General features: G+C 33.3%; 1 protein-coding gene across 7 annotated transcripts in view; it reads left to right on the plus strand.

Moving 5' to 3' along the window:
* The window catches only part of ST7L (suppression of tumorigenicity 7 like), a 39,038-nt gene extending 15,200 nt beyond the window's left edge, over nucleotides 1-23,838 (plus strand). For 2 of the 7 annotated variants that reach the window (XR_003375220.2, XR_015742789.1), the window contains exons 10-16: nucleotides 1,075-1,147; nucleotides 2,313-2,415; nucleotides 5,758-5,908; nucleotides 7,588-7,680; nucleotides 11,694-11,833; nucleotides 17,299-17,380; nucleotides 23,486-23,838. Coding sequence is in view for 5 of the 7 variants with exons in the window: in XM_087929324.1 (XP_087785450.1) it covers nucleotides 1,075-1,147; nucleotides 2,313-2,415; nucleotides 5,758-5,908; nucleotides 7,588-7,680; nucleotides 11,694-11,833; nucleotides 20,912-21,052 (701 nt within the window). In the remaining 2 variants the exon portion in view is untranslated. Of the gene's footprint in view, nucleotides 1-1,074; nucleotides 1,148-2,312; nucleotides 2,416-5,757; nucleotides 5,909-7,587; nucleotides 7,681-11,693; nucleotides 11,834-17,298; nucleotides 17,381-20,911 lie in introns of all 7 variants that reach the window. The other 5 variants (XM_087929324.1, XM_087929325.1, XM_026712999.2 and 2 more) reach the window with 3 other exon arrangements.
* Nucleotides 23,839-25,371: the final 1,533 nt, after the last annotated feature.

A 25,371-nucleotide genomic window follows, 5' to 3' on the forward strand; every position in this document is an offset into this window, starting at 1 on the left:
ATCAGGTGGGGACTTGAATCTCTTTAGTTCAAAACCGAATGATTGGGGGTTTTAAGTCTTCCCCTCCGCCATGAATCTAATGATCTTCCATTGTTAATTTTGGATGGGTTAACAGTTCTTCAGACATGGTGCTTGATCTGGAATCTTTGCACTAGTGCCTTTAGCAGGTGTGACCAGGTAGGCCTTTGCACAAATGCATCCTATGCTCCATTTGCACCCATTCCTGGATTGGGAGGCAGTGGTCATTGTCACTCATACCCTAATCACTTGCCAGTTGGGTTATTGCAGTGCACTGTATATGGGGTTGCCCTTAAAAAGCATTCAAAACCTTTAGGTGGTCCAGAATGATGCAGCACATGCAGTATTGGCCCCATGTAACTACAGCCAGATGAGCTATCCTGGGTCCCAGTATGCTTCTAATTTAGAGTATATGGGTTGAGGTCATTTGCATGATTGCCAGTGCCCAAAGGTTTCTCTCTCGCATATTAAATCCAGTGGAATGGGCATGCTTCAGGTTCCCTTAGTAAAAGAGTACTACCTGGTGGGGTTTTGGAAGCCAGACTTCCTGATTATAATACTTGCCTTATGAAATAGCTTTGTCCTAGAGATTTCTAAGGTCTCATCCCCAAGGGGCTTTTGAAAAACCATGAAGACTTCTAGGTTTGTAGGAATGTCAATGGAGTTAATGGAACCTGGTGCCTGTAGAGGGACATATTAATAAGGTGCTTTTTATAGTGGCATCAATGTGATTTTTAAAATGGTTGTGTTGTGTATTGTGTTTTATATTCTATTCTTGCTCAGAGTTCCATTAGGAGATGCATGGCTATATAAATTTGTAAAAGCAATCAAACAATCTCCCCAGCCCAAATCTAGTATGCTCACTGCAACACTTGGTTGAATATACTAAATGTGGAAACATTGTAAGAAGTATATAACTGATTTTTGTCTTTCAGATTTTAGTCTCATATATTTAATATAGAGATAATTTCCTGTATAAATAGCTGTTTAGGGAAGGAATGATTTTGAAATGTTTCTTACTTTAGGATCTAAAGACAACAATTTATTATTCCATAGATATCAGCCTTCCAAAATCAGCAGCAATATGTTACACAGCAGCACTCTTAAAAGCAAGAGCAGTTTCAGATAGGTAAGTGAAATATTTGATAGGCATACTGATATACAGAAAGCAGTTATAACACATTTTCATTGTTGCATCATGGCAGTTTTGCTTCCAAATTGATATAAAGGATAACATAAATCAAATGTCTTTTGTGGTCTTTCTTTTTTTAAAAAATCAACATAGCATTTAGCCAATGTTATTATTCTAAAATAATGCCTTTTTTGTAGCAAATCTTTTTCATAAAATCTTTCTTTCCTGCCAAATTGCTGCTAAAATAGCAATTGGAATATAGACATATGCAATATATAGGCCAATGAATTCAATTGTTACCATATATAGTAGATATCCACACTATTCATTTCTAAACAACCACTTCAAAACTGTGTTATGGGAAGTGATGTTATGGGAAGTGATGAAGTGAATTACAAATATTTGGTTTTCTAATTATTTATTCTGAGTTAGCAATGACTTTTGCCAGATGCATACCATCTTATTCAAGCCAAGGGCTACATACAGCCTTTGAGTGAAATGCTGGGAGAAGCATTCAAAAGGGGATAAAACTTGGTTAACATCAAATTGATTTGCTTAAATGTAAATAAAATGACTTAATTAGTTGATATGAATACTATCCATATATTTAAAATTAAAATTCAGAAGAAAATGTTGGGAGGCTTTGGGGGAGCCACACCTAAAATTTTGTTTGCCATTTTGATTTCTGTAGCTATAGGAAGATGGTTTGAGACTATGTAGAATAATTAAAAATGAAGTTTGATTTAGCTTGCCTGACTAGTTTAGCTATATATTGAGTTTATTCAGTGTTTCACAATTCTATTTATGGTTATTCAATAGGTATTTATTCAATAACCCATTGAATAGCCATAAATAGATAGAATTGCAAAACATTAACCACAAGGGCCGGATGCTTACAACTTATCAAGCCAAACAATCTTTATCAATATTTTGCCTGAAACTGTGAAGCAAGGAAAACTTCATGTATCTGAGATGCACATATATATTTATTTGATAAGTAGAAAAAAAGCTTTATTGGATTACAATTTTCTGGTATAAGGACATTAATATTACTAATTTGAACTTCTGCTCCTATCATTTTTTTCATTGCTTTATCTTTTAAGATGCTAGATTATGGATTGTTTCTGTTTTGTAATATAACAAATTTGGAATATTGCTATAGGTTTTCTCCAGAAACAGCTTCTAGAAGGGGACTTAGCACAGCCGAAATTAATGCTGTAGAAGCAATACATAGAGCAGTAGAATTTAATCCTCATGTTCCAAAGGTAAGTACATCCTTAACATTCCTCACCTCCCTCTTCAGAGACAAGTGCTGATTAAATGCTGATGACATTTAATTAGGATTGAAAGAGGATCTTCACTGATCTTCTAAATGCCAAAAGAATTTGTGTATTTTATAATTTTTTTAAATCATTTCTCTACATAATATACATGAAATATGTGTGAATAGACAACTTTGCAATAAAGCCCATTAAAATAATCAGATAAAATCCAGGAGACAACATGGGGAAAAAGCAAGAGGAAGAAGTTGAACCACCAAAATCCCAAACTTAACTGCCATGGTCAAAAATATTGAAGGCCATTGAATTATTAGGAAAGGCCAGAATGGATACATCCCCCCCAACTCCACAAAAGGACAATCAATGCTGTCATAGTACTATGTCCCAGTCTGAAATCAGACTGGAAAGGTTCTGGATAATCTGCTTCCTCTAGGATTTCTATATATGATTACACTTACAAGTGGGAAAATAATTGTAAATCCCGGTAACCATAATTTTGTATGACCGTTATAAAAAAGCATTCTTTCTATCATTGGCAGTTCCATGGTTATCCCAGTATGTAAATCAAAGGATTCTATCCTTAGTTTGTGTAAGGGAAATATAAAAATATTTATATGAATACATTATTCTTAATTATTTTTGTTCCCTTGAGCAGATTTGGAATACTTAGATTTATTTTTATATAATATAAGTGTAACACATTAAAGTATAATATAAGTGTAACACATTAAAGTAAAATCTGCATTGCCCAATGGGGGGAAAAAACAGAATGAGAAATTTTATGCCCAATTCATTTTTTCCTAAATAAATGTGTATACAGTAATTGGAACTTCAAATAGCCATTGCTGTCACTGATAATATATTACCCTTACAGCCTTAGTAATAGAAGGATGGCTTATCCCTAGACTTAATCCTCTTTTGATAATCAGGGTGTCCAAATAATTCTTTCCTTAAGGTTTGACTTTATTCATCTACTCTCTTGAATATGCATTGGGAGAGCTAATTGCTGTACGGATTTTCTGCTTCCTTGCATGACTGATCAAAAGAGGAGCAAATTCATTTCAGGAGTCTCATTTCTTTACTTCTGCTGTTAGGGTGGGAGACTGGGATGTATTATTATCCAAGAATTAGGTTTCTGTCCTATTCCTTCTGTACTACTGTGTCTTTGAGGAGTTTAATATGTTTTATGTACTTCTGACTGGTATCACATATCAAGAAAACTAGTATCATAGTAATAATTTTATATTCTTATCTAGTATAACTTTCAGAGTTCATTTTCTGTATTATTGTGAGTTATATGTCAAGGGGCTGTGGAAAATAATATGTCAGAGTTTTTAGACCCACTTTTAACTTTGATTAAAAGATTATTTTAATCAAAGGTAACTGTGGGTCTAAAAACTAAACAAACACCAAGCTAATGATTTCATGGACTAAAAACAATAATAGCAGAGGCTGAATATTTGATGCTACTTTCACATTATGACAATGTGTGAATGATTCCTTAGTGGTTTAAAGAAATGATCAAGAAGAATTAAATAGGATTAGTAAGAGTATTGCCCTCCAGTAAATAGACTCAAGCACTAAGAGAAGAATCAGGTAGTAAATGCGTTTGGTTTGACCACTGCAACTTTGCTATATTCCTTAAAGAACTGGAATGGGGAAAGTTAAATCCTCTAAACTGGATTAGTAAATAATTACTTTGTGTATCTGATGGATACCACAACTGATGGATACATTATAACTTGGTTACATTCTTAGAGTTTTGTTAGTTATATTTTTAGAATCAACAGATGTATTGGGTACAATCGAATACTGTACCTAATACTTCAAATATGAAATTGAATTAACTATTACTAAATTGAGTGGGCTAGTTCATAAATTGTAGACGTTAGTAAATTAAATGGTTATAAATATTTGGACTTTCACATGCATAAAATATTTTCAGGGCATGACAGTATTTTGGGAGTGATAAGAATCCGAAATAACACTGGAAGAAAATAGTTATTAGTGTCATTTACAAGTACATTCTAAGTATTTGAAAATAATTTATTATATGCATTTATTTTACTTTCTGCTTCAGGTTTAGAATCAATAATGAACTCAATAAGAAAGTATCTTCAGTTGCAGTACTAGGACTGTTCTGACCCAAGCCTTGTTCAAATTAAACAGATACAAATTGTGTATAAAAGCAAACCTATTTTAATGCGACACTGGAAATTCAGTGCATTCCCAGCCAAGAAATATTTAAACCTAATTGATATCAAAAGCAAGCCCTTTCAAGGTTTCAAAAGGCTGCCAAGAACAGAAGACTAATTACTGATTAAATTCCACTGACAGAAGTTTCAAAAACAAACTGGAGTAAGCAGGGCTTCAATGAAGACTATGAGTCTAAAGAACTTCTTCGCTTCCTGAAAAGAACACATCCCCGAGGGCTGGTTTTTATCCCTTATGGGAGGGGCCATCACCTTCCAGCCTTATTCCCAAGTCACTCTTGCTGCTTCAGCTGCTCTTTCTTTCAAGCAGCCCTGTGCGCACGTGCACTGGGCACAGGCTCCCTGGGGTCCTCTGCATCACTGCTGCCAGAGTCCACAAGCTCTAAAGGTAGCACCTCACTCTTCCATAGTCCTGGCCCCTTCCCTGCATCACACACAGGCCCCTTGTCCGAATCCTCACTATCAGAGACCACTGCCGTCCGTACCTGCTACTGGCGTACCACAACAAGGATAGAAGGAAGGACATTGCATCAAAAACATCAGTTTTAAAATTTGCTGCTTTTTTCAGTATAGGAATTTGAGACTTTCATTTGAAACCTATTTGGTGATGGATAACTCCCAACTATAATGACCAAGCACATCACTTTTGATTTATATGTGTGAAAGTATGTGATACTATACTTTTGTAATATCTCTAACACTTGCATTACACCCTTAGTAAACTGTCTGCTTGAGTTGCTATCCTATCCTATTTTATACACAAATCATTATTTTATTAGAATTATCTTTTACCAAGATAATATTTTTAAGGCACATAATTTAAATATTTATCAAACTTTTGCACAAAGCAGTGAACGTAACAATACTGTTTCCAAATAAAATATCCACATTAAATTGATTTGGTCTTTCCCACTATGAAAGATGTCCCTCTCCCCCGCCCCCACTTTTTTTTTTTTTAAATTGAATTTGCAAAATAATTTACATTTTCTTACAAGCAGAGTTTTCTCTTTCTGGTACATAAATCCATATTAAAGCAATTTAAAAATATTTACAAAGAAAACACTTATGTATTGTGTTCTGTATAGTTTCTCATCACTTCTTTTTTTTCTTCCAGTACTTGCTAGAAATGAAAAGCTTAATTTTGCCCCCTGAGCACATTCTGAAGCGTGGGGACAGTGAAGCAGTAGCCTACGCATTCTTCCATCTTCAGCACTGGAAGCGAATAGAAGGGGCCCTTAACTTGCTGCACTGCACGTGGGAAGGCAGTAAGTGTATTCTGTCAGTAATACAAACTTTTTTTTTTTTACTAGTCTAATGCAATACGATAACTTAAAACAGTAAAATGTCCTCTGACACATTTTAGCAGCATCTTTGAATTGATCACTTTGTTTTAATGGTAGTGGATTATAGTTTAAAGCCATAATCTGTTGATGGCTTACATAAACGACAGCTTGATAGTAAATTAGAATTTGAAACTATGATCTCTTGTTGACTTATAGCAACAAGACAGTTGTTATTAGCATTACAAACTTTAGATGGAATTGATGTCTGCTTTAGAAGTTTTTCTTCCTAAGGAAAATAAGAATTCATAAATCTCTTTTTCCTTCACCATATTTCTCTTTTGAACAGATACTTATTAGTCTGCTTTTCCACATTTCTGTTTTTAAAGCTGCTAAATAAAATGCGTTTAAATAAAATGACATTCTTTAACTCCCCAAATTTCACTGAATTTAATCTTTCCTTTATTGGGAAACTTAAGTCAAACTGTTATTTTCATTTTAGACTTGTTAGAAATCTAGAAAAAGATGGATTATAAGAAATCTCCTTAAATTTCTTATAAATCCATCACAAGCAGCCAAGCTTGATAATATTTTTTTGACCATATCCTAAAGATATCTATTGTTTTCAGAACACATAGAGAAAATTGCTGATTTCTGGAGATGATTTTGTAAATAAACTGTATAGAAATAGAATCAGAAATTAATTTTCACTATCAACTTCCAGACACTTTGGAATTCTCACGTTTAAATTATGGAAAAATCTAATATGTAGAGATATAGAAACCATTTTTTACCCTCCTACTGTGGCATAATTTTTAAAAATACCTGCATTGCAATTACTGCTTTGTTTATACTATATCATCCAAGAAAGTTTTCTAAATGGAATAGAGTCCTTAATTCATTATTAGGCTATACAGAAAGCAAAGCCTCTATATCAAAGTAACACAATATAGTTTGTAAGATACTTTGAGGTTTATTTTTTTTCCTGTCTAACAATACTTAGATGTCACCCTGAAGGCAGCTGTTGAAATCAAAGAGGTCAGAAGCATCATTGTTTTTATTTGAATCACAGTGATCTTACACTGTTAAATATTCAGCTATTTGCAATATTAAAATGCTGTTCAGTTTGTGAAAAATGTTACTAGGTTGCTAAAAGTAAATTTAGTGGATTTGATGAAGAAATGATGACATTGCTTAAAAAGAGTTTGATTGCAGATTCGGCAAAGAAAAGCTAAGTATGTTTTCCTGTTATCTGTTTTGAAACCGTCATTTGTATTTTTTTGGTGGATGCTAGACAAATCACACTGTATTTTATACTGATAATACTTTCAAAATTTTCATAGACAAGTTTCTTATCCTTTTTATAGACTTTACACTGAGAAATGATTTTATCAAGATCCTATATAGGTAACATTTGTAGAAATTGAGATGAGAGCTAAATACATCTACCTAAGCTATTATCTAAATAGCCCAGGTTCGAATACCAGAAGGGTATAGCTAGCTGATAAGAGCTACACCAAATTAGTCCACACCCACAGAACCAGTTGTTAAGAAATTTGAATCCCCTCTGGGTTGCCCTGATAAAAAAACACTCAATTTGTAGAAATTATAAGTAGTTTTTCTATGACTTGATTTTTTACCAATCATTTTTACCTCTCTTTCAGCATTTAGAATGATTCCATATCCATTAGAAAAGGGTCATCTATTTTATCCTTATCCCAGTTGCACAGAGACAGCAGATAGAGAGTTATTACCAAGTAAGTGGCTTTTTTCATACATTTTTTTCTTTATCTAAGGTATAGCATTTGTATAATGTATTTCTATGCAAACACATTCCATAAGACTGTAGGTTTAAATATTTTTAATTTTAAATATGGCAATCAGGAAGGGTAGTATCGATCTGCTATATCGATCTCTCTTTATGTTAAATTTTACATGTGCAGTCTTTGCAGTGCAGCTCCCTTTCTACATTGAAATTTTTACTTTATATAGCATGGTGAGAAACCTTAGTTCTTTAATCTGTTCTTGGTCTTCTGATTTCCATGAGCAATGGCTTGAATAATCAGTCATCAGGAAAGTTAGAACTGTATACTAATAGCATTTGGAGACCAAAATAATAATAAAAAATAATACATGAAAATAACTTGCAATATCCCTTCATTTCCAAGATACAAAAGTATAATATGTGATAAATGCTCTGCATATTTGAATTAAAGTCCTATTTTTGATTCAGCTGAACAAAATAAAATAAAATAACCTTCCTTTGATACATTCTTGATTAATTGTTTAGTACAAGGGAATCACATTAGGTGGTGCTTGTTCTCACATTCTTGGATCAAAACAAACATTTGAAGCATTTATTGAACAAAGCTTTCAAACTATAGGAATTGTAAATTGTACCAGTGATCTTGTGGGTTTGATTACTTTAAAGGAACTGCTTGGGTCTGAGTCAATAGTAAGGCATTTCCAGTTGCTTCTTTCTTTACTGGCAATCTGAACATATATGAATACCCTGTTTCTCAAACAATACGGCCTCCCCCAATAGGAAGTCCCAGCATGTTTTATAGGCATGAAATGAAATTAAGCCCCTCCCCCCAAATTAAGGCCTATATTAAAACATGCGAAATGGGGGGGAATGGTGGGGGGCTTGCCGTTAGGAAGTACTTTTGTTGCACACCTGGATATGGTGCTGCCTGCGTTGACCCCGATACGAAGTGCCCCACCAATGCTGGGGTCAACATTCAAGCCATCGCTGCCCGCCCGCCCAAAGATGCAAGGGGGGGGAATTAAGTCACCCCCCGCAAAAAGATGGCCTAGCCATTTTTTCGGGGCTCAAAAAAAAATAACACCCAGCCTTATTATATGAGAAACATGGTAGTGTAGAATGATACAAAGATTCCTACTCCATTTTTGGAGAGGCAAGAAGAAAATAAAAAATAGTAACTAAAAGAATTGGATAGGAGATAATAAAAGGAAAAATTAAACTAAAATTAATCTGTTTAATACCAACAGAGCTCACTTTATCTTTCTGTCATTTAAAATCTTAACTCCGTCCAGCCATTACTTTCATTCTTTTCCCTCTATTAGTTTTTCATATACATACACATATATTTACATACATATATAGATGCATGTATATATACATCATGTCTTACAGTATTTTGAGTCTACATGCAATACAATGTACTAGCTTGGAACTAAGCATACAGTGGAGAATGTATCAAAGGAAGAAATGAAACCATGATTATTGGATATTGACTCCACTACTCACAGTTTTGTCATCTGTAGATTTTATATAATTCTTTTTTAATCAGATAAAAATTACTCTATACAAATACTGTATGCAGTATTCCATGCTAAGTACAGTGATATTATGCTGTTTAGTTAGGTTGTCCTTGACTAACAATTAGGATCAGGGTTAGGGTTAGGATTAGAGTCAGTTGAAGCAAGTCAGTTGATTATGGAATTGAAGACAATATCTTTAAAAAGTTCTTACATATAATTCATATAGTTCCATATATCTAATGTTCTAGATAATTTAAAAACTCCTTTTAAATTAATGCTGTTTGTTTAATCATTTGCATAATAATGGCATCAAAGGTTATATTGTTTGTCTGCAGCACTGTGGTTCTGTTCTAGTTTATCATAAGCATGAATTAAACCCTTGCAAGATTTTTAAGGATTGACTGTTAGTGTTAGGCAGTCTGAAAATATGTTACAAATTTTTCTGTTGCTGGGTGTAAATTTTTCACATAATGTAAAGCCTTATAAACTATTGTTTCATAATACTTGCTGTTGAGGTTTTGTAAAATTATAACTGAGTCTGGTTTTTAAAAAGAATAAAATATAAGTTCTTCAGTTCACAAGAACTCAATCAAAAAAGAAGAACCAACCTCTTCCCCTGGTCCAACACCTCAAAGCCACAGGACATGAGATTGACTTTAAAAATACCAGAACTATCACCAAAACCGAACACTTCAACAACAGAATAATCAGAGAAGCCATAGAGATAGAAAAACAACCACACAGCATGAATAAACGAGATGATACCTCCCGCCTACCAGCCATTTGGAAACCCTCCCTCATTAACAAATGAGTACCTAACATGAAGAATGACACCAGACCCACACCCACGAGGGCGACACAAGATGCTACCACCACACTTCCACATAGAAAGCAGACTCACACCCACACAGATGATGAGACATGACCATGGACCAGAAGCTGTATTGCAGCTACATCACTACCTGCTTCAAACCCCTCTGACCCATACATGAAGCGAATGGATGCCCACCATGAAGATGTGGCACGACCACGAACGCGAAGCCAAACAACAGGATCACAGCTCACCAGCTCAAATCTCCCAGCAACTAAGACTAACCTGAGCACAACCAAGCCCCCACCTGAACAGAACACCCCCCCAGCCAATCAGAACACAGCCAGCCCTCCAACCAATCAGAACACAGCCAAACCCCCAACCAATGAGAACACACACACCCCAATCAGAACACAGCCAAGCCCCCACTCAATCAAGTCACACCCCCACTAGCAGTTAAAAGGAAGAAGCAGCTGCAAGCTCACATTACTCCGAGAAGCACAAAGCCGAAGACACAAGCCTGAAGATGACGAATGAGATTTCATCGAAATGTCACCAGGATACTTCCAATTTTACGCAGGAGAAAACCCAAATAACCAAAGATCCATATATATACATATATATATATTTTCTGAGGTTCTCGCGGGCATTAGTATTTACTCTGAGAAGCACAGAGCCGAAGACACAAGCCTGAAGATGATGAATGAGACTTCATCGAAACGTTGCCTAGATACTTCCAATTTTACGCGGGGAAAACCCGAATAACCAAAGATCCATATATATATGTGTGTGTGTGTATGTGTGTGTGTAATATTACTAATGCTTACTTCTTTATCTGAAAAAGAAAGAACTTTTTAAACAAATGTATTGGGAAATCTCTATTTGAATGGAGTATTTTAGGTATATAAGATACTATAGTTATTATTAGTTTAAAGTACAGAGACTTAAAAGAGAAGTTCAGAAATTTATCCTGGCTTCTACCTGTGATAGTATAAAAGAGAAATCTGTGGAGATTTTTGAATCCTGTATGAACTGAAGATATCAGAACAACGTACAGTATATAAAAAGAGTACAATTGTAACAGTGAAACCCAATTTTAATAAATAAATAACATCCAGTTACTATAATTAATTCAGTATTAATAATAAACATCAATGCAATTACAGATTAAATCTATAAAAATACAATATAAAAAATCAGTATTAAAAACAACCAAATATGTGAAAGATTTATATTCCTTATAACATATGATATAAGTTATAAATGTTTCCTAACCCAGTAGATAGCTGGAGTGACACAATATATAGTTGTAGCAATATTTTACAAATATTTAAACTGCTTTGGCATGTTCAATTTAGGAAAGGTAGAAAGAATACTCAATAGGCCTGTTTTTTAAGAGTCCTCTTTCAGCTTGTTGAAAGTTTGATAAAGTTTGTTCCTGCTCTTAATCAACCCCTTTAGTAATCTTTATTTAGAGCAAATTTTACTTGAATAGTGTTCAAGAATGATTAGTCTTCAACTCCTATGTTTTATTTAAAATGAAATTTAAGAAAACAATTATGATTCTCATTACAGTAGAAAAGCCTCAAGTATGCTTTTGTGAACTAAAATGTGGCAACATAAAATCATTTACAATTCCTAATTCATTAAATAATTGGTTTTCCTTTCTTTCAGCATTTCATGATGTGTCTGTATATCCCCAGAAAGATCTTCCTTTTTTCATCCATTTTACAGCAGGGCTATGTTCTTTCACAGCAATGTTAGCCCTTCTCACACACCAGTTTCCAGAACTCATGGTCATTTTTGCTAAAGCTGTAAGTATTGTCCCTACTCCAGGGTTTTCTTAAGATGTTTGTGAGGCATGCAGAAATTGAATGAAATTGAGACCTTCGTCTCCAGGTAGAGCCACAGATATCTAAAAATCTGATTCAACATTAATTGTGGTTTCTTTTCTTCTTTTAAGAAAAATTTATTAAAGATCAGATGAAAATCTTAAGGTTTATTTAGACCATCTTAAATTAAGAAGCAACATTTAATATGACACAATTTGGGGCTTTTAAAGTTGGGAACCTTATTCTGCCATTTCAAATAATGTTTTTGTAACTGTTAGAATTTGTTAATAATGAATGTTTACTTCATCAGCATGAAACTATTTAGATTGTAAGCTCTCTGGGCAGGAAGAAATTTTCCCTCGGTATCCCTTCCTGTTATTGGACAAATATATTATAATAAATACTTGTATATTTTCTCTTTGCCTACTAAATAAACTTGGGGGAGGATAGGGAGCTGAATGGAATTTGTAATATAGTGCTATGACCTAAGTGTTACTACCATAAATTCAAGTCTATCTGCAAATGTTTTCATCTTGCCTGAGGAGAATGTAGTGTAATAGACTAATTGATATAGTGAAATCGGAACCATGCAGAATTTTCCTATTTTTTACTTGTATTTTCAGAATATATATTTATTGAAATTTGAAAATAAAATTCAACTTGTGTGTACAATTGATTAAATCTGAAATTATGTACAGTTTTTTTGTTCTGTTAGTAATCCTGAAGAGAGAAAAAGAGGCTTTGTTTCACCTGACATCCAGTTCCAACTCATTGCATCACTTTAGACACATTGTTTTTGTAGATTCAGAGAGTTCCATCTGTATGAATTTCTAAATATTTTTGCTACCAAACTTGCTGCCCTATCTAAATGTGAGAATATAATGGACTTCAATGAGTTTTTAAATATAAGTCAAAAAACAGGATTAAACTAGCTAGAAAAATAGAATTATTATTCCAAACTGAACATCCTGCATAATCTTGAGTATCCCTTAAAAGAAACAAGAAAATACTGTTGTTAAGTATCTAATAATGAATTTTTATATTATATTGATGGACTTAATTGGACTTGTCATCAGGATCTTTCCCTTTAATAAAATTAAAAATTAACTTCCATGATATTCATTTTATGACACCAACCTGAATCTAAAATAGTACATAGTATAGTTAGTAAAATAATATATGATTTACTTCAGTATTGTTTAGTTTCTGTTCTATGGTTGTTTTTGATGACACTAAATGGTGATTTTTACTACAAACTCACCCCAAAAGCAAACTATCATTATCATAAAATTGAAGGATTTCATATCAGTAAATAGTACCATAAAATAAAACAAAATTAACAAAAAGGAACTATAAGCTAAAGAAAGCTAAAAAATTCCTCAGCAAGTGGTCAGATAGTGTAATGAACTGCTCATTTGTATATCAAAGTCTTATGTAATCAGCATTTCATTTTAATTAGGCATTACTAAAACCAGTTTGTATGATAAATAAACCTAGTTAGCACCAAATTTAAAAATTATTGTAGGAAAATGTTGCTGGATTTGTTAATGGGAAGAAAAAGCAAATCTAATCGATTAATATTGTTAGGACTGCTTTAATAAAATTGTGATTTCTGAAGATGTATCAGTCAAATTACATAATAAGATAAAATGTTACATTAACAAGCAACAGATAATTGCTTGTTTGCTTTTTTCCACTTTGTCTCACCTGTGTTGCTACAAGTCTGCTCCAGATGGCGCCCCCAACTTTAAAAATTAGTTCTGTACTATGTTCAGAAGGGGCCTGCTAAGTGTTATCATTCAATTAACAGATGGACACAATCAGTACTTTTAACAAATAGCATATGATAATTATTAATACAGAAAGCTTGAACTGATTAATGTTTGCTTTTAGATAGGTTATTTTATATGTGAATAACATTCAAAGTTTTACTTGTTGAACAAGTTTTTCCGGTGAAATTGATGCTTAAAACATCACTGAGCAGTGTTTCAACTGACAAATGGGAAAGCAGGAAGGCCTCTTTGATGTTTTCCACTTAATTTCAGTTTTATCATCTCCCATATTTTTTTCATAATCATAACAAAGTGATTCCTTATAAAATGGGAGGGGAGTAATCATTCAACTTCCCTTCTTTAAATGAGTTTTTAATAAAGAAAAAATGATTCAATGACTTTGTATGCATACCAATGTAGAATTATAAGCAATTAACTTCTGGATGAATTTTAGTATTGCATCTTTCATTTTTAACATGTAAATTGAATAAACCTCAATGGGGTGAGCTCCCATTGTCGCAGATCCTCCCCATCTAGCAGTTTGAAATCATGCAAATGCGAATAAAAAAATAGGTTCCACTTTAATGGGAAGGTAATGGCATTCCTTGCATCTCAGCAAATAGTCACGCTGGCTGCCTGACCACGGAAATGTCTTTAGACAATGCTGGCTCCCTCACCTTGAAATGGAGATGAGCACCCCATCCCCGCATGACATGACATGACTGGACAAGGGAAGCCTTTACCTTTACACTTAAAAAAATAATAATTCTGGGATAATTGATACAGTGCGGGTTTTTCATTGTCTACTCAGAAGTATTATTTACAGTTGAAGAATGCCATGTCAAATAAGGCTATGGTTTCAATTATTTCTCGTGATTAGTGGATCTGTATAAAATAAATAACATCACTGACCTTTTGTTTGAATATCCATCGATTTAAGAAATCCATCTTAATGTGATTCTGTGTGTATCTTTAACAAAATATTTACTAAATTCTAGTTTTTTTATTTGTCACTAGATATTGATTGTTTTGGGTCTGGTGGAAAGAAATAAAGTGGGATGGAAAAAATAATAGAATATCATGGCTAGAATACTGAATAGGTATTGGAGATTCCATTTAAACCGTAATAATCTTGTCTTTTAGCAAGATTCTTTTAAACATATAAATGTTTCCATGAGGGTTAGCATTATTTAACTGGAATAAAATCTTAACATTGGCATTTAATCTAATTTTCTCATGTTATTTCATAGTTTGAGTGTCAGTTAAAATGCATAGATTGCCCCTGTCTTAAAATAATCCTGTGTTTTTAAGTTTCTTGAATGCCAATTAAAATGGCATGCTATCTCAGGAAAGCATTATGGCTATTTGGGGGTTATGAGGAGACCTAGAATCATAGCAGTGGGTGTACTGTGTGTCTGAGCTGCCTGTAGAATTGCAGTCTCAAAAGAATGATCTGTTGATAATTAACTATTGTGATGGTGCAAAAATTAGGTTATGGACACAGTGTTATAGATCTTTGAAATGTGCCCCAAAGGCACTGCTGTTTGTAAGAAGTGTGCTTAAAAAAGGTGTTCCTTTGGTATACTGAGTTACTAAGCTTCACATAATTCTGTTGACCCTGATGTTATAAATTGAATCAATTCATTTTACAATCTTCTGAAAGGTTAAGGTTGGCTTTGTCCTTATGAATTTTAAATGTAGAAGATCTTGAGCAGCTGAATAACTCTTGTTGGAGCTGTGTTGAACTTTTAACACACTGAGCAAGCGTGTTAAAACTTGTTTTAAAAAGACTCAATTAGACATTTTTAATCTCTGAAGCTAAATTAAATATTAAACAACCATAAGATTTATTTATTTATTAGATTTATATGGCCATCCATCTTAAGCATCCCTGCTTAAGCAAAAAATGAGCGGCTTACAACAACCGTAAAACTAATAAACAGCAATCGTAAAATCAAAAACAATAAAACCAACACCCTACACTGTAATTGTCCCTTGAGACATCCCATAGCAGGCTCAGCCTTTTTTTTTTTTTTTGCTTCTTTATTTATTTTCATGTTATGGCCTGTGTTTCATATAAAACAGATTTAATATGGATTCTCCATATTTGGCAATTGATTTGGATATTAAATAGATTTTATATTTCATAAACGTGAGCTTGGGTCCCCCTTAATTATTAGACAAAAACATTCTGGTAACAATGTAATGAAATGTGGTATGTCTGGTTTTTAGCCACCCACCCTAATTCCCAGTCTACTAAAATGTTTGAGAACTGTTTTGAATGTTCAATGTTTCTGTCTAAATATGACATTAAACAAAGATATTATACTTGTTCATTGTTTTATTGAGGAAATGATCCAAAGCTACATAATTGTGTGTGGCAAAAGTATGGGAACTTTTTCTTTCTGACGTGCCCACCCTTGGGCTGCAACTAAACATTTCTGACAACTGATGATCAGTTCTAAATGTTAACCCTTTCCTCCTTACAGAAGAGCTTCAACTTAGGGATTTTGGTTGGCTTCCTCATACGAACCTGCTTGCTTCAAGTCCTTCCACAAGGACTTAATTTCTAGGATTGTCAGGACTTTGACTTGACCACTCCCAAGCATTAACTTTCTTCTGCTTTAACCGTTTATTAAGTGTATGACTCATATACTTTTGCCACACACAAATATGTAGCTTGGATTTTTTTTCTTTAATAAATAAATGAATAAGTGTAATGTTTTTGACTTTTTTGTTTAATTGCATGGTTTAGGCTGTATTTATGAAAAAATACTGAAAATTTAAAATTCATAAACTTTGAGACCTCACTATAGGTTCATGGCTGAGAGGGAAATTGAATTCAATGTTATGTATCCTAGAACAATTTGATAATTCCAGACACAATTTCTTTCAAGGTTGTGTGTGAAAGAAGCTCAAAAGATTTTGTCCTTGTTTTTAAATTGTAAAGATCAGTACATCCTCAGACTCTTCCAAGTTCCTCATGAATACAAATTGTATTTAAAAAAACAAATAGCTCACCACTATTTTTCTCATTTTAAAGACATTTTAAGTGGACATATGAGATAACCTCAGATAATCAGTACTGTTAGTAAAAGAACAAAACTTAATATATTTATTTAGTGGAATAGCAATAATTTTTATATTTTTACTGGATCATATTTCCATTGTTTCCTGTACAATCAGATTGCCAGACAAAACTGTAGCCAAACTGCAAAATGTTACAAAGCCAAAACCCACAGAGAATCTTTTAATAGCTTTAGTGTATGCAAAATGGAATATGACAGCAAACAGCCCAGATTTGGCAGAGTTGCTCCATGGAACTGAATGGGGTCCAGTGGGGTACAGAAATGTTGGCCTACTTATGTTTCAGCTGGAAAGGGCTTCAGAATTTGAAGTCCTGCCTTCCAGAAGCTTTGGATGTCCCACTGGGAAATAGGGTTACTATAACTGAACTGCATGGTTGTTTAACATGAAGAGAGAAAAAGCCAGTAGTGTGTCCTAGACCTCTTTATTGCAAAACAAATGAAGCTGCACTAGATTTATATGCTATGAAAACGTATACATGGAATACTGACTTTGCACAACAATCTTCATCTTAATGTAGCCTTAATACAGATGCAAGTAGGATGCAACAGTTAAGGACCATCTGATATCTCTCTCCTTTCATCTTAGATGGTACCTCCTAAGAGCTGAAGTAACAGGGGTAGCTTTATTACGGAGCAATGCAAAACAGTTATTGATGACTGTTTCCAAGGTATGCATTTTCCTGTCAATAACTTGCATTTGCTTACGTTTAATTTTAAGAACCATCCCTTGACTTGAATGCTAAAGGAAATTGATTTCTTTTATCCTGTGATATTTGCAGTCAACTAAAGTTAAGACTAAGAGGTGAAATACATTATTTTGAGTAGTTTTGAGGTTGGTATAAGCTAAGGTTCCTGAGAGAAATCCATTATAATACTTTTCTATCCTGTAAATTTGCTTTGATTGATAAATATAGCTTTCAGTGACATTGTTCCTCCTGTTTGCTTTATATGAATTATACCCACATCACAAATTAGAAACATATAATAATGACTTTTAATTGTGCTTGGATTTTAATGTTAGTATATCAAAAACAAATATAATTGTCCAATGATATTCTGACCCTGAAACGCCAAGGAATTTAATTTTGTGCAGCATGCTTGAAATGGCTGTTCTAATATACTTTTTAAAACCTAGCCTGAAGAGATGAATATATATTGAGGCTTTTGGTTCCTATATCAATTCAGGTTATTATTAAGTAATCTGAAGATTTATAAAGTAAAATATTGTGCTTTCGTTGTGTTCTTGTATGCAAAGAATTTCAAATTATCTCATTAATCCTTACAATAGCATTCAACATAGTTCAGTCTTGATTATATACTGCAAGATTTAAATTGCTATCACTCTTAGGCATTATCCTATTTCAGCTCATTTAATTGACCACTGTACATTTATTTGTAGATACTTCTTGTTTTGTTTTCACAAATTAAAGTTATGCTCAGTTAAAACTTATCCAAATTAGTCTTTAATGCTAACTTGATTTCAGTTGAATTTCAGGGATCTTTTCCATACACACACTTTTAAATAGTATTTGGATGATTGGTACTACGAGTTGTGATTATGCTTTCCCAGAGAAGTAAAAAGTGCTATTTGATAGTATTCGGATTCAGAAAACAAGATTAAATATTCCCATGACAAAATGTATTTGTGTCCCCATCTTTTTATTCATTCCTCCCCTGAACATTAGTTCTTTTTATGTCTGTTTTATACAGTTTGCCTAAGATAAAGATAAAGGTTCCCCTCGCACATGTGTGCTAGTTGTTTCTGGGTCCCTAAACGCTGAAGGTATTATCTTCCCACCAAAGTGGTCCCTATTTTTCTACTTGCATTTTACATGCTTTTGAACTGCTATGTTGGTAGAAATTGGGACAAGTAACGGGACCTCACTCCAATTACACAGCACTAGGGATTCGAACCGCTGAACTGCCAACCTTTATGATCTACAAGCTCAGTGTCTTATGCACTGAGCCACCAGGTCCCTACAGTTTGCCTACCTGCCTTTTTAAAAAAATTAAATATATTGCTTAGAACTGAGAATCTTTTCCTCTATCTCCAAAGAAAGGGTACATTTTAAAGTTAGTCATTTAGTCAATACACTTATCATTATTGGAATTTGCTGATTAGATAGGTTTGCTATTATAGAAATGATTAGTATAAAATGTTACTATATAAGTAGAGGTTACATGTTATTTTATTCTACTGTGCCAAAAAGAGTTAAAGTCAATGGTTTTCTTTTTCCATTTTATCTCAGGCTTTTCCCTCTTCCCCTTTCTTCTCCCTGGCTTTCCTATTTTCATTTTTCATTCTATTTTTGTATTTTATATTTTTATAAACTAATAAAATTTGTGGCAAAACTACATTTATTATTGTCTGAATAAGATATATATAATATATATATATATATATATATATATATATATATATATATATATATATATATATATATATATATATATATATATTAATTATAACATTTATAAAAGATAAGGAAACAATGTATCTTTAAAGGATAATAAAACTCTAATTTTGTTTTACAAAATTTCTATTAAAAAAATTAACTCTCCCACCCCCGGGTTTGGAGCTGCTAAATAAGAGCTAATTATCTGATGAAGGATTGATCAGCGTATTCAATATATTGTTACATATTTTTGTTAAGACTTCAGTAATATACAGGTATTCCTCGACTTACAACCATAATTAACCCCAAAATTTCAATTGCTAAGCAAAATGGTTAAGTGAATTTTGTCCCATTTTATGACTTTTCTTGCCACAGTTTTTAAGTGAATCACTGCAGTTGTTAAGTTAATAACTCAGTTGTTAAGGAAGTTTGGCTTCCCTGTTGATTTTGCTTATAAGAAGGTTGCAAAAGTTGATTGCATAACCTTGGGACACTGGAACCATCATAAATATGAGTCAGTTGCCAAGCATCGAAATGTTGATCATGTGACCATGGGGATGCTGAAATGGTCATAAGTTGGAAAAATGGTCATAAGAGTTTATAGAGTTCATATAGCAATCCATAAAATTTATGATTAAATTAGAATAAAATGTATGAAAAATACTGACATACTAAAAGTTAAATATTTAAGACTAAATCACTAAATTTTAAAAATACTTTACAATGTTATCAAAAAATCCATACTCAGAGTAATGTAAAATAATATAGAGTAAAACAAAACAATGTTTGTTCGAATACAATTGCCAGGTTACATAAAGTTGCCTGGCAACTTTAAAGGTAAATCACTATTATGGTTTACAAGAAGTAATTAAATGTAAGATGTACTCTACTGGCGAACATGCTTAGAAATAAAGTAAAAGCAAGCGAGCAATTTCTTCATAAAATTGGCAACACAACAGTACATGGCCCATAGTTTCAGTTGTTCCCAAATGACAGGGACAGACCCTCCCTCTGAGATGAAGAAATTATCTTCCAGGAAAAATGAAGATATGCTAAAATATGCTAGGGCAAAGACCCTACAATATTTTGCAGTAGCAAGATTGTTTTAATATTTAGCCAGGGCAAAATGTTTACTTTACACACACACACACACACACACACACACATCTTTAAAAGGGGAAGTTTCCAGCACTATCTCTGTGCAAATCAATTATTTGCTATTGGCAATTTCTTTAGCTTTAGAAAAACCCAAAGAATGCAGAGTTGTTATAGATAAGCCAATATTTTGTAATTTTATCTCCAAGGTGGTCTTCCAAGTTGAGTAAAAATTATCTAATAGAGTCAGTAGGTCTGGGCTCTCAGGGAAGAATGTTAGTTTAAGCCAATAGCTGATTTTACTTATTCAAGCTCAGGCTATGTCTGAATTAAGATCTACCTACCATCAAAAGGTGGCACCAAGGGACCCCAAAGATCTTCAACATCTTCAAGAGGGTAAAGTTCTTGGAGATACAGGCCTCCATTTTGCCTTGACTTGAAACTTCTAATTCGAGAGGGGATATAAAAGTCACCATTTTTAAAAATTGAACCTAAGAATGAAAGCCACACACTTCAGAATGAATTTCACAGCATGCATAATCTATGCCCCCCTCTCCTCCAGTCAGAAGGCCTGTAAAACAATCAAACAATCTAAGTTTTTAGCTTGTAGTATTTCATATTCTTTGATCTGTCAGTCATATTTTGTTAAGTGCTATTGTTTTAGAGAAGACTTGGTCTTTAGTTAATTTAGAATGAACTTTTTTTCAGCACCACACCATAGAAACCAAAAGACCTGGAAGGAGATCTTTTCTAAGTACCACAAATGAGATTGGAAGAATGGCTGCCTCATCTGAATATAGCAAAGTTGAATTCTATTATGGCAAGATGTTTATGACCTACTTAACTTAAATAATACTTATGTAATAATTTGTTCCACTGCTTTCCTTTAAAAAAAAAAGTTGTATAGAATATAATTTTAGAAAATCCAAGATACCATAGACTAATAAATATTCAGTCTGTCATATTTCATTTTTACAAACCTTATATTAGATAAAAAAGAAAACAGTTTATTTCCAGATTGCTGTACTGATTCATTAGATTGATATCATATTGATTTCCATTACAGTTCTTTTATTTCAATATTTCTTGTTGGTGACAAGAAAATGCTACATGTTGTAAACTGTTGAAAGACATACAAGAGTTCTTCCTCGGTTCTAATGATTTTATCTGTGTAATTATCAAACTCTAGAATCAATTTCTTGTAATACACAATAATTGTGCCTAATTCAATCAATGAAAAACAAAAGACAAAAGTACATTAGAACAATTTTATAGCTGTGTAGATTGTTTTCCAGCTCATAACATTTAAATTGACTTCACATTTGATCCAAGGGCCCAGGGTACATATGTGAATTCTGAGGATTTTGGCAGAAAGTATCTATTTTAAAATCAGGCTGTTTCCTTATACTGATTTCTACTTTGAGTGTTATTCCATGTCTTATTGGAATTGTTTCTTGCAGTGATCATCCTAGTGCCATGATCACTGTCATACACATACACATTGGGAAATGCTTGGAATAAAGTGCACTTGAAATATCTCTCTTTATGTAGTTAAAGAAGCCATATCCTGCTTCAGGCCTCCTTAGTTGTTTCAGAAGCTGCTTTTGAAATTGTGTAAACTTGGCGGGGGTGGGGGGGAGGTGCCTACTTTACTAATTTTTGCTTTCCTCAATTTCTCAACTATTCCAGTGCAGGAACATCTACTTTCTATAGTTATCAGTTGCAATTACAGGGCTTTTATTATTGTGGAAGTTTCCAGTGCTACTGAAAACCAAAAGGCATGGTTCATAGTTGGCATGGTCTGCATTTATATTTTCTATTGCCTTCTGTTGGTTCCAGGAGGAACTCTTAAGTTTCTTTAGTTTTACAGAATTTAAGTCTTTTAGAATTGTTTTGATTTCTTTTTTCCACTTGCTATTAACATGTATTAAATAGTTTTACGAAATGAAATTTCAAGTTTTCCTTAGAGTGTTCTTTTTAAATAAGATTAGTTTTATACTGTACTAGTTTGTCACCCAATTGTTATTTAATCTGTTGGCTTCAACACATATGCTCTTAAAGATCTGGATTCTATTTAGATCTAAAATAGATCGTGATCCTTGAATCTCAAAAAAACAGTCCTTTTCATTGTATGATCTGATTTTAGAACTGGAATAAATATCTTTAATGTTTTGTTAAGACTCATTAGGTGACATTGAAGACTTAAGCTGTTCCACAGCTGCTGAACATCTCAGATTTATAAACATTAGAAGCTTTTGCTTATCTACAAGAAATGTATATGGCTTAAAATGTGTAATGAACCAATTCTATATTTAAACCATCTGAAGTAGAGTTCCATAAATTCCATGTGTCTTTATAAATTGTATCTGAATTTATTTTATTGGTGTGAGAGAAGGATGGCATCCATAAGATTTTTTTTTTCATTTCTGTGCATAATGTCTGAAATGAAGAATTGTAGGTTGATAGTATGATGAAATTATTATAAGCACAGCTTTTAAAAAAATTCTGCATCAAAGCTCTACAGATATGTTCATGTTGGCATGACTTTCTGCTATGTTAACTTTCTGGATTAATTTTATGATATATGATCTACTAAATGCCTCAGATTGCTGACAGCAGTCATGATTGGGAAAAATATGATTAATAAATGATAGCTGAATAAATTCATAGAATCTATTTTTGTAACAAACAGTTGGGCTAAGAATCAAGATTACTATTATTACTTTTTCATGATTTGTCTATGTCTGATAAGGATAATTTTGAAATAATGAAACTGACCTAATTACTTTAAGCCTAACATTTTGAATATGCTGTATTTCATTCAAACCTGTATTATTTAAAATATTTTTATCCTACTATTTCTGTAAACATTGGTTAAATCTTCCTATTTGTTGGAACATTTTGGGACTCATCATTTTTAAATCTTTATTTTTTAAAGTACCAGCTGCTCCATCTTTATTTTTTAAAGTACCAGCTGCTCCATTTCTCCAGATTTATTGCATTATGTGTTTCAAACTAAAATTTTAAGTTTTATACAAATATTTATATAGACTTTTGTTTAAAAAAATGAAAAGGAGATAATTTTCCTCTGCCAGGCAATATCACAACTTTATTATAGTGTGATACCTAGACTATTTCCCATCCTCACTGAAGTCCACTGATATAGGCTGGAAAATATTCCTGTTTTTTCTTCAGAGGCCGAAGTTTGGGGTAATATATATTTGAATAGCTCTCTTGTTAACTTCAGCATAATTTTTTATTACACCTTTTTTTTTCTTTCAGTTTTTTGGAACTCTTTTGTCACCTTTGAGCTTCTTGATGGAGAAGATTGAACGCCTCATGCCTTCTGGTCTCTGGCATCAGCTGACCCAAATCTGAACACATCTCAGTTCACATGAACTTTAACATCAGCCCCTCTTGACTACAAAAGCATTGGCAACTAAGAGTGTGAAGGAAGACTTACTTAGCTTTGTTTTATAGGCTGTTAAAAATTGCTGTACTTAAGCCTAAAATATTGTAGATTTAAAATCCACAATTCAATGTCTGAGCGGGTGAGTGGGGAGAGGATTGTTGTACTTAAGGCTACTGCTTTCTCTCTCAGAAATTACAGAAAGCAATAAATCTGATAGATCCTATGTTGAAATTTCCTTCTGAAGTGGAGATATGCTTAAATGTTTATTAGCCAAGAATCTAACCCACAGATCTTGTCTTACTGACCACTTGCCAAGATACACAGCCCTGTAGAGGGCCCACTGCCAGTACATCAAGCCTCCTGCTTCTTGCTGTTGTTTCACTTGTTTACTTCTAAAGAAAGGAGCAGTTAACAGAAAAACAAGAAAAAAGAACCATAGCCTGCACTTGCTTTACTCTCTCTATCCTGATTTAAGGTAACAAGATGAAGAAAAGGGAGCAAGAAGTACCATAGAAATGGTACTTCTAATGCTAGCTAATGCTAGTCTTGAAAGCAGGAGATAATTCTGTTGATACTTGGCTCTGAACCATTCTTAATTATGGGGATCTTCCAACTGGTTGCTACATATTGTGTTTTTTGAGGATTATCTGATTTACAGTTATTTTTGGATTTATTTATTTGATTCTGGGTAGCAAATGGTGAATTAAAACTAATAAAATCACAAAGGGAATAAATAATACATGCATACACATGCCATGCCTAGGCCACACACAAATCCAAGCCAAGTTGTATAATTGCACAAGGCTGTCAGTATTTGGACCATCAATGTTTCAGGCATATGCTGTTCCACAGAGAATGCACAGTAAGAGATATAGACAGCACATCCCTATAATAGTTCTTTACCTTTAAGATAGGAAAGAATATAAATTTTTATTTGGACAGGATCATTTATTATACATAAGTAAATACATAGCCTGTGCAGCCTACTCATTTTATTAAGAATTTAATTGACTGCTGTGTGTCCATCTCCCCCATATTCACTGGCCTAAGCAAGTGGCAGTTCTTAGCTGACCATTGCCCATTGCAAAAGCTAACTAGGATTGGCCCTGATTTGCATTTCAATGAAAGACTACCTGGCACTCCTGAGACTTGGCCAGATTAGAGAAAGAAAATAACAGCAAACCATTTCTGTATAGTTATCCTTAAAAAGTTTATGAACTCTCTTAGATTTTCAGTATTTCTCTATAAATATGACTTAAAATGTGATCTGTCATCCACACAATTGCTAGAACTATATAAAGAGAAAACCAATTAAACAAATGACTTAACATACTTATTCATTTCTTTACTGAGGGAAAGAATACAAAGCTACATATTTGTCTATCACAAAATATGTGAACTTTTGCTTTCAGTAATTGCTGATATTTTGGAGAGGCCAAGTCCTGACCCTAATCCTAAAGAAATCTTGTGGAAGGACTTGAAGTAAGTAAGTTCATGTGAGAAATCCCACCAATATCCCTTAGTTTGGAGATACTCAATAAAGAGGAATGCATTAAAATTTCCACACCAATCTGTCAGACTGATCAGTTACTGGAAATGTTTAGTTGCAGTTATTGCTGCCCAGTGGGGCATGGCTGTCTGAAAGCAAAGATTCACGTGCTTGCCACACACAGATATGTAGCTTTGGAACAAGTTTAATATTTTAACTCATTTATTTAATTGGCTTTGTTTATCCAGTTGCCAGATTGGCATGGAG

This window comes from Pseudonaja textilis, chromosome 3 (genome assembly GCF_049901715.1).
Source record: "Pseudonaja textilis isolate UNSWEBS1 chromosome 3, rPseTex1.2, whole genome shotgun sequence".
NCBI classification, from domain to species: domain Eukaryota; kingdom Metazoa; phylum Chordata; class Lepidosauria; order Squamata; family Elapidae; genus Pseudonaja; species Pseudonaja textilis.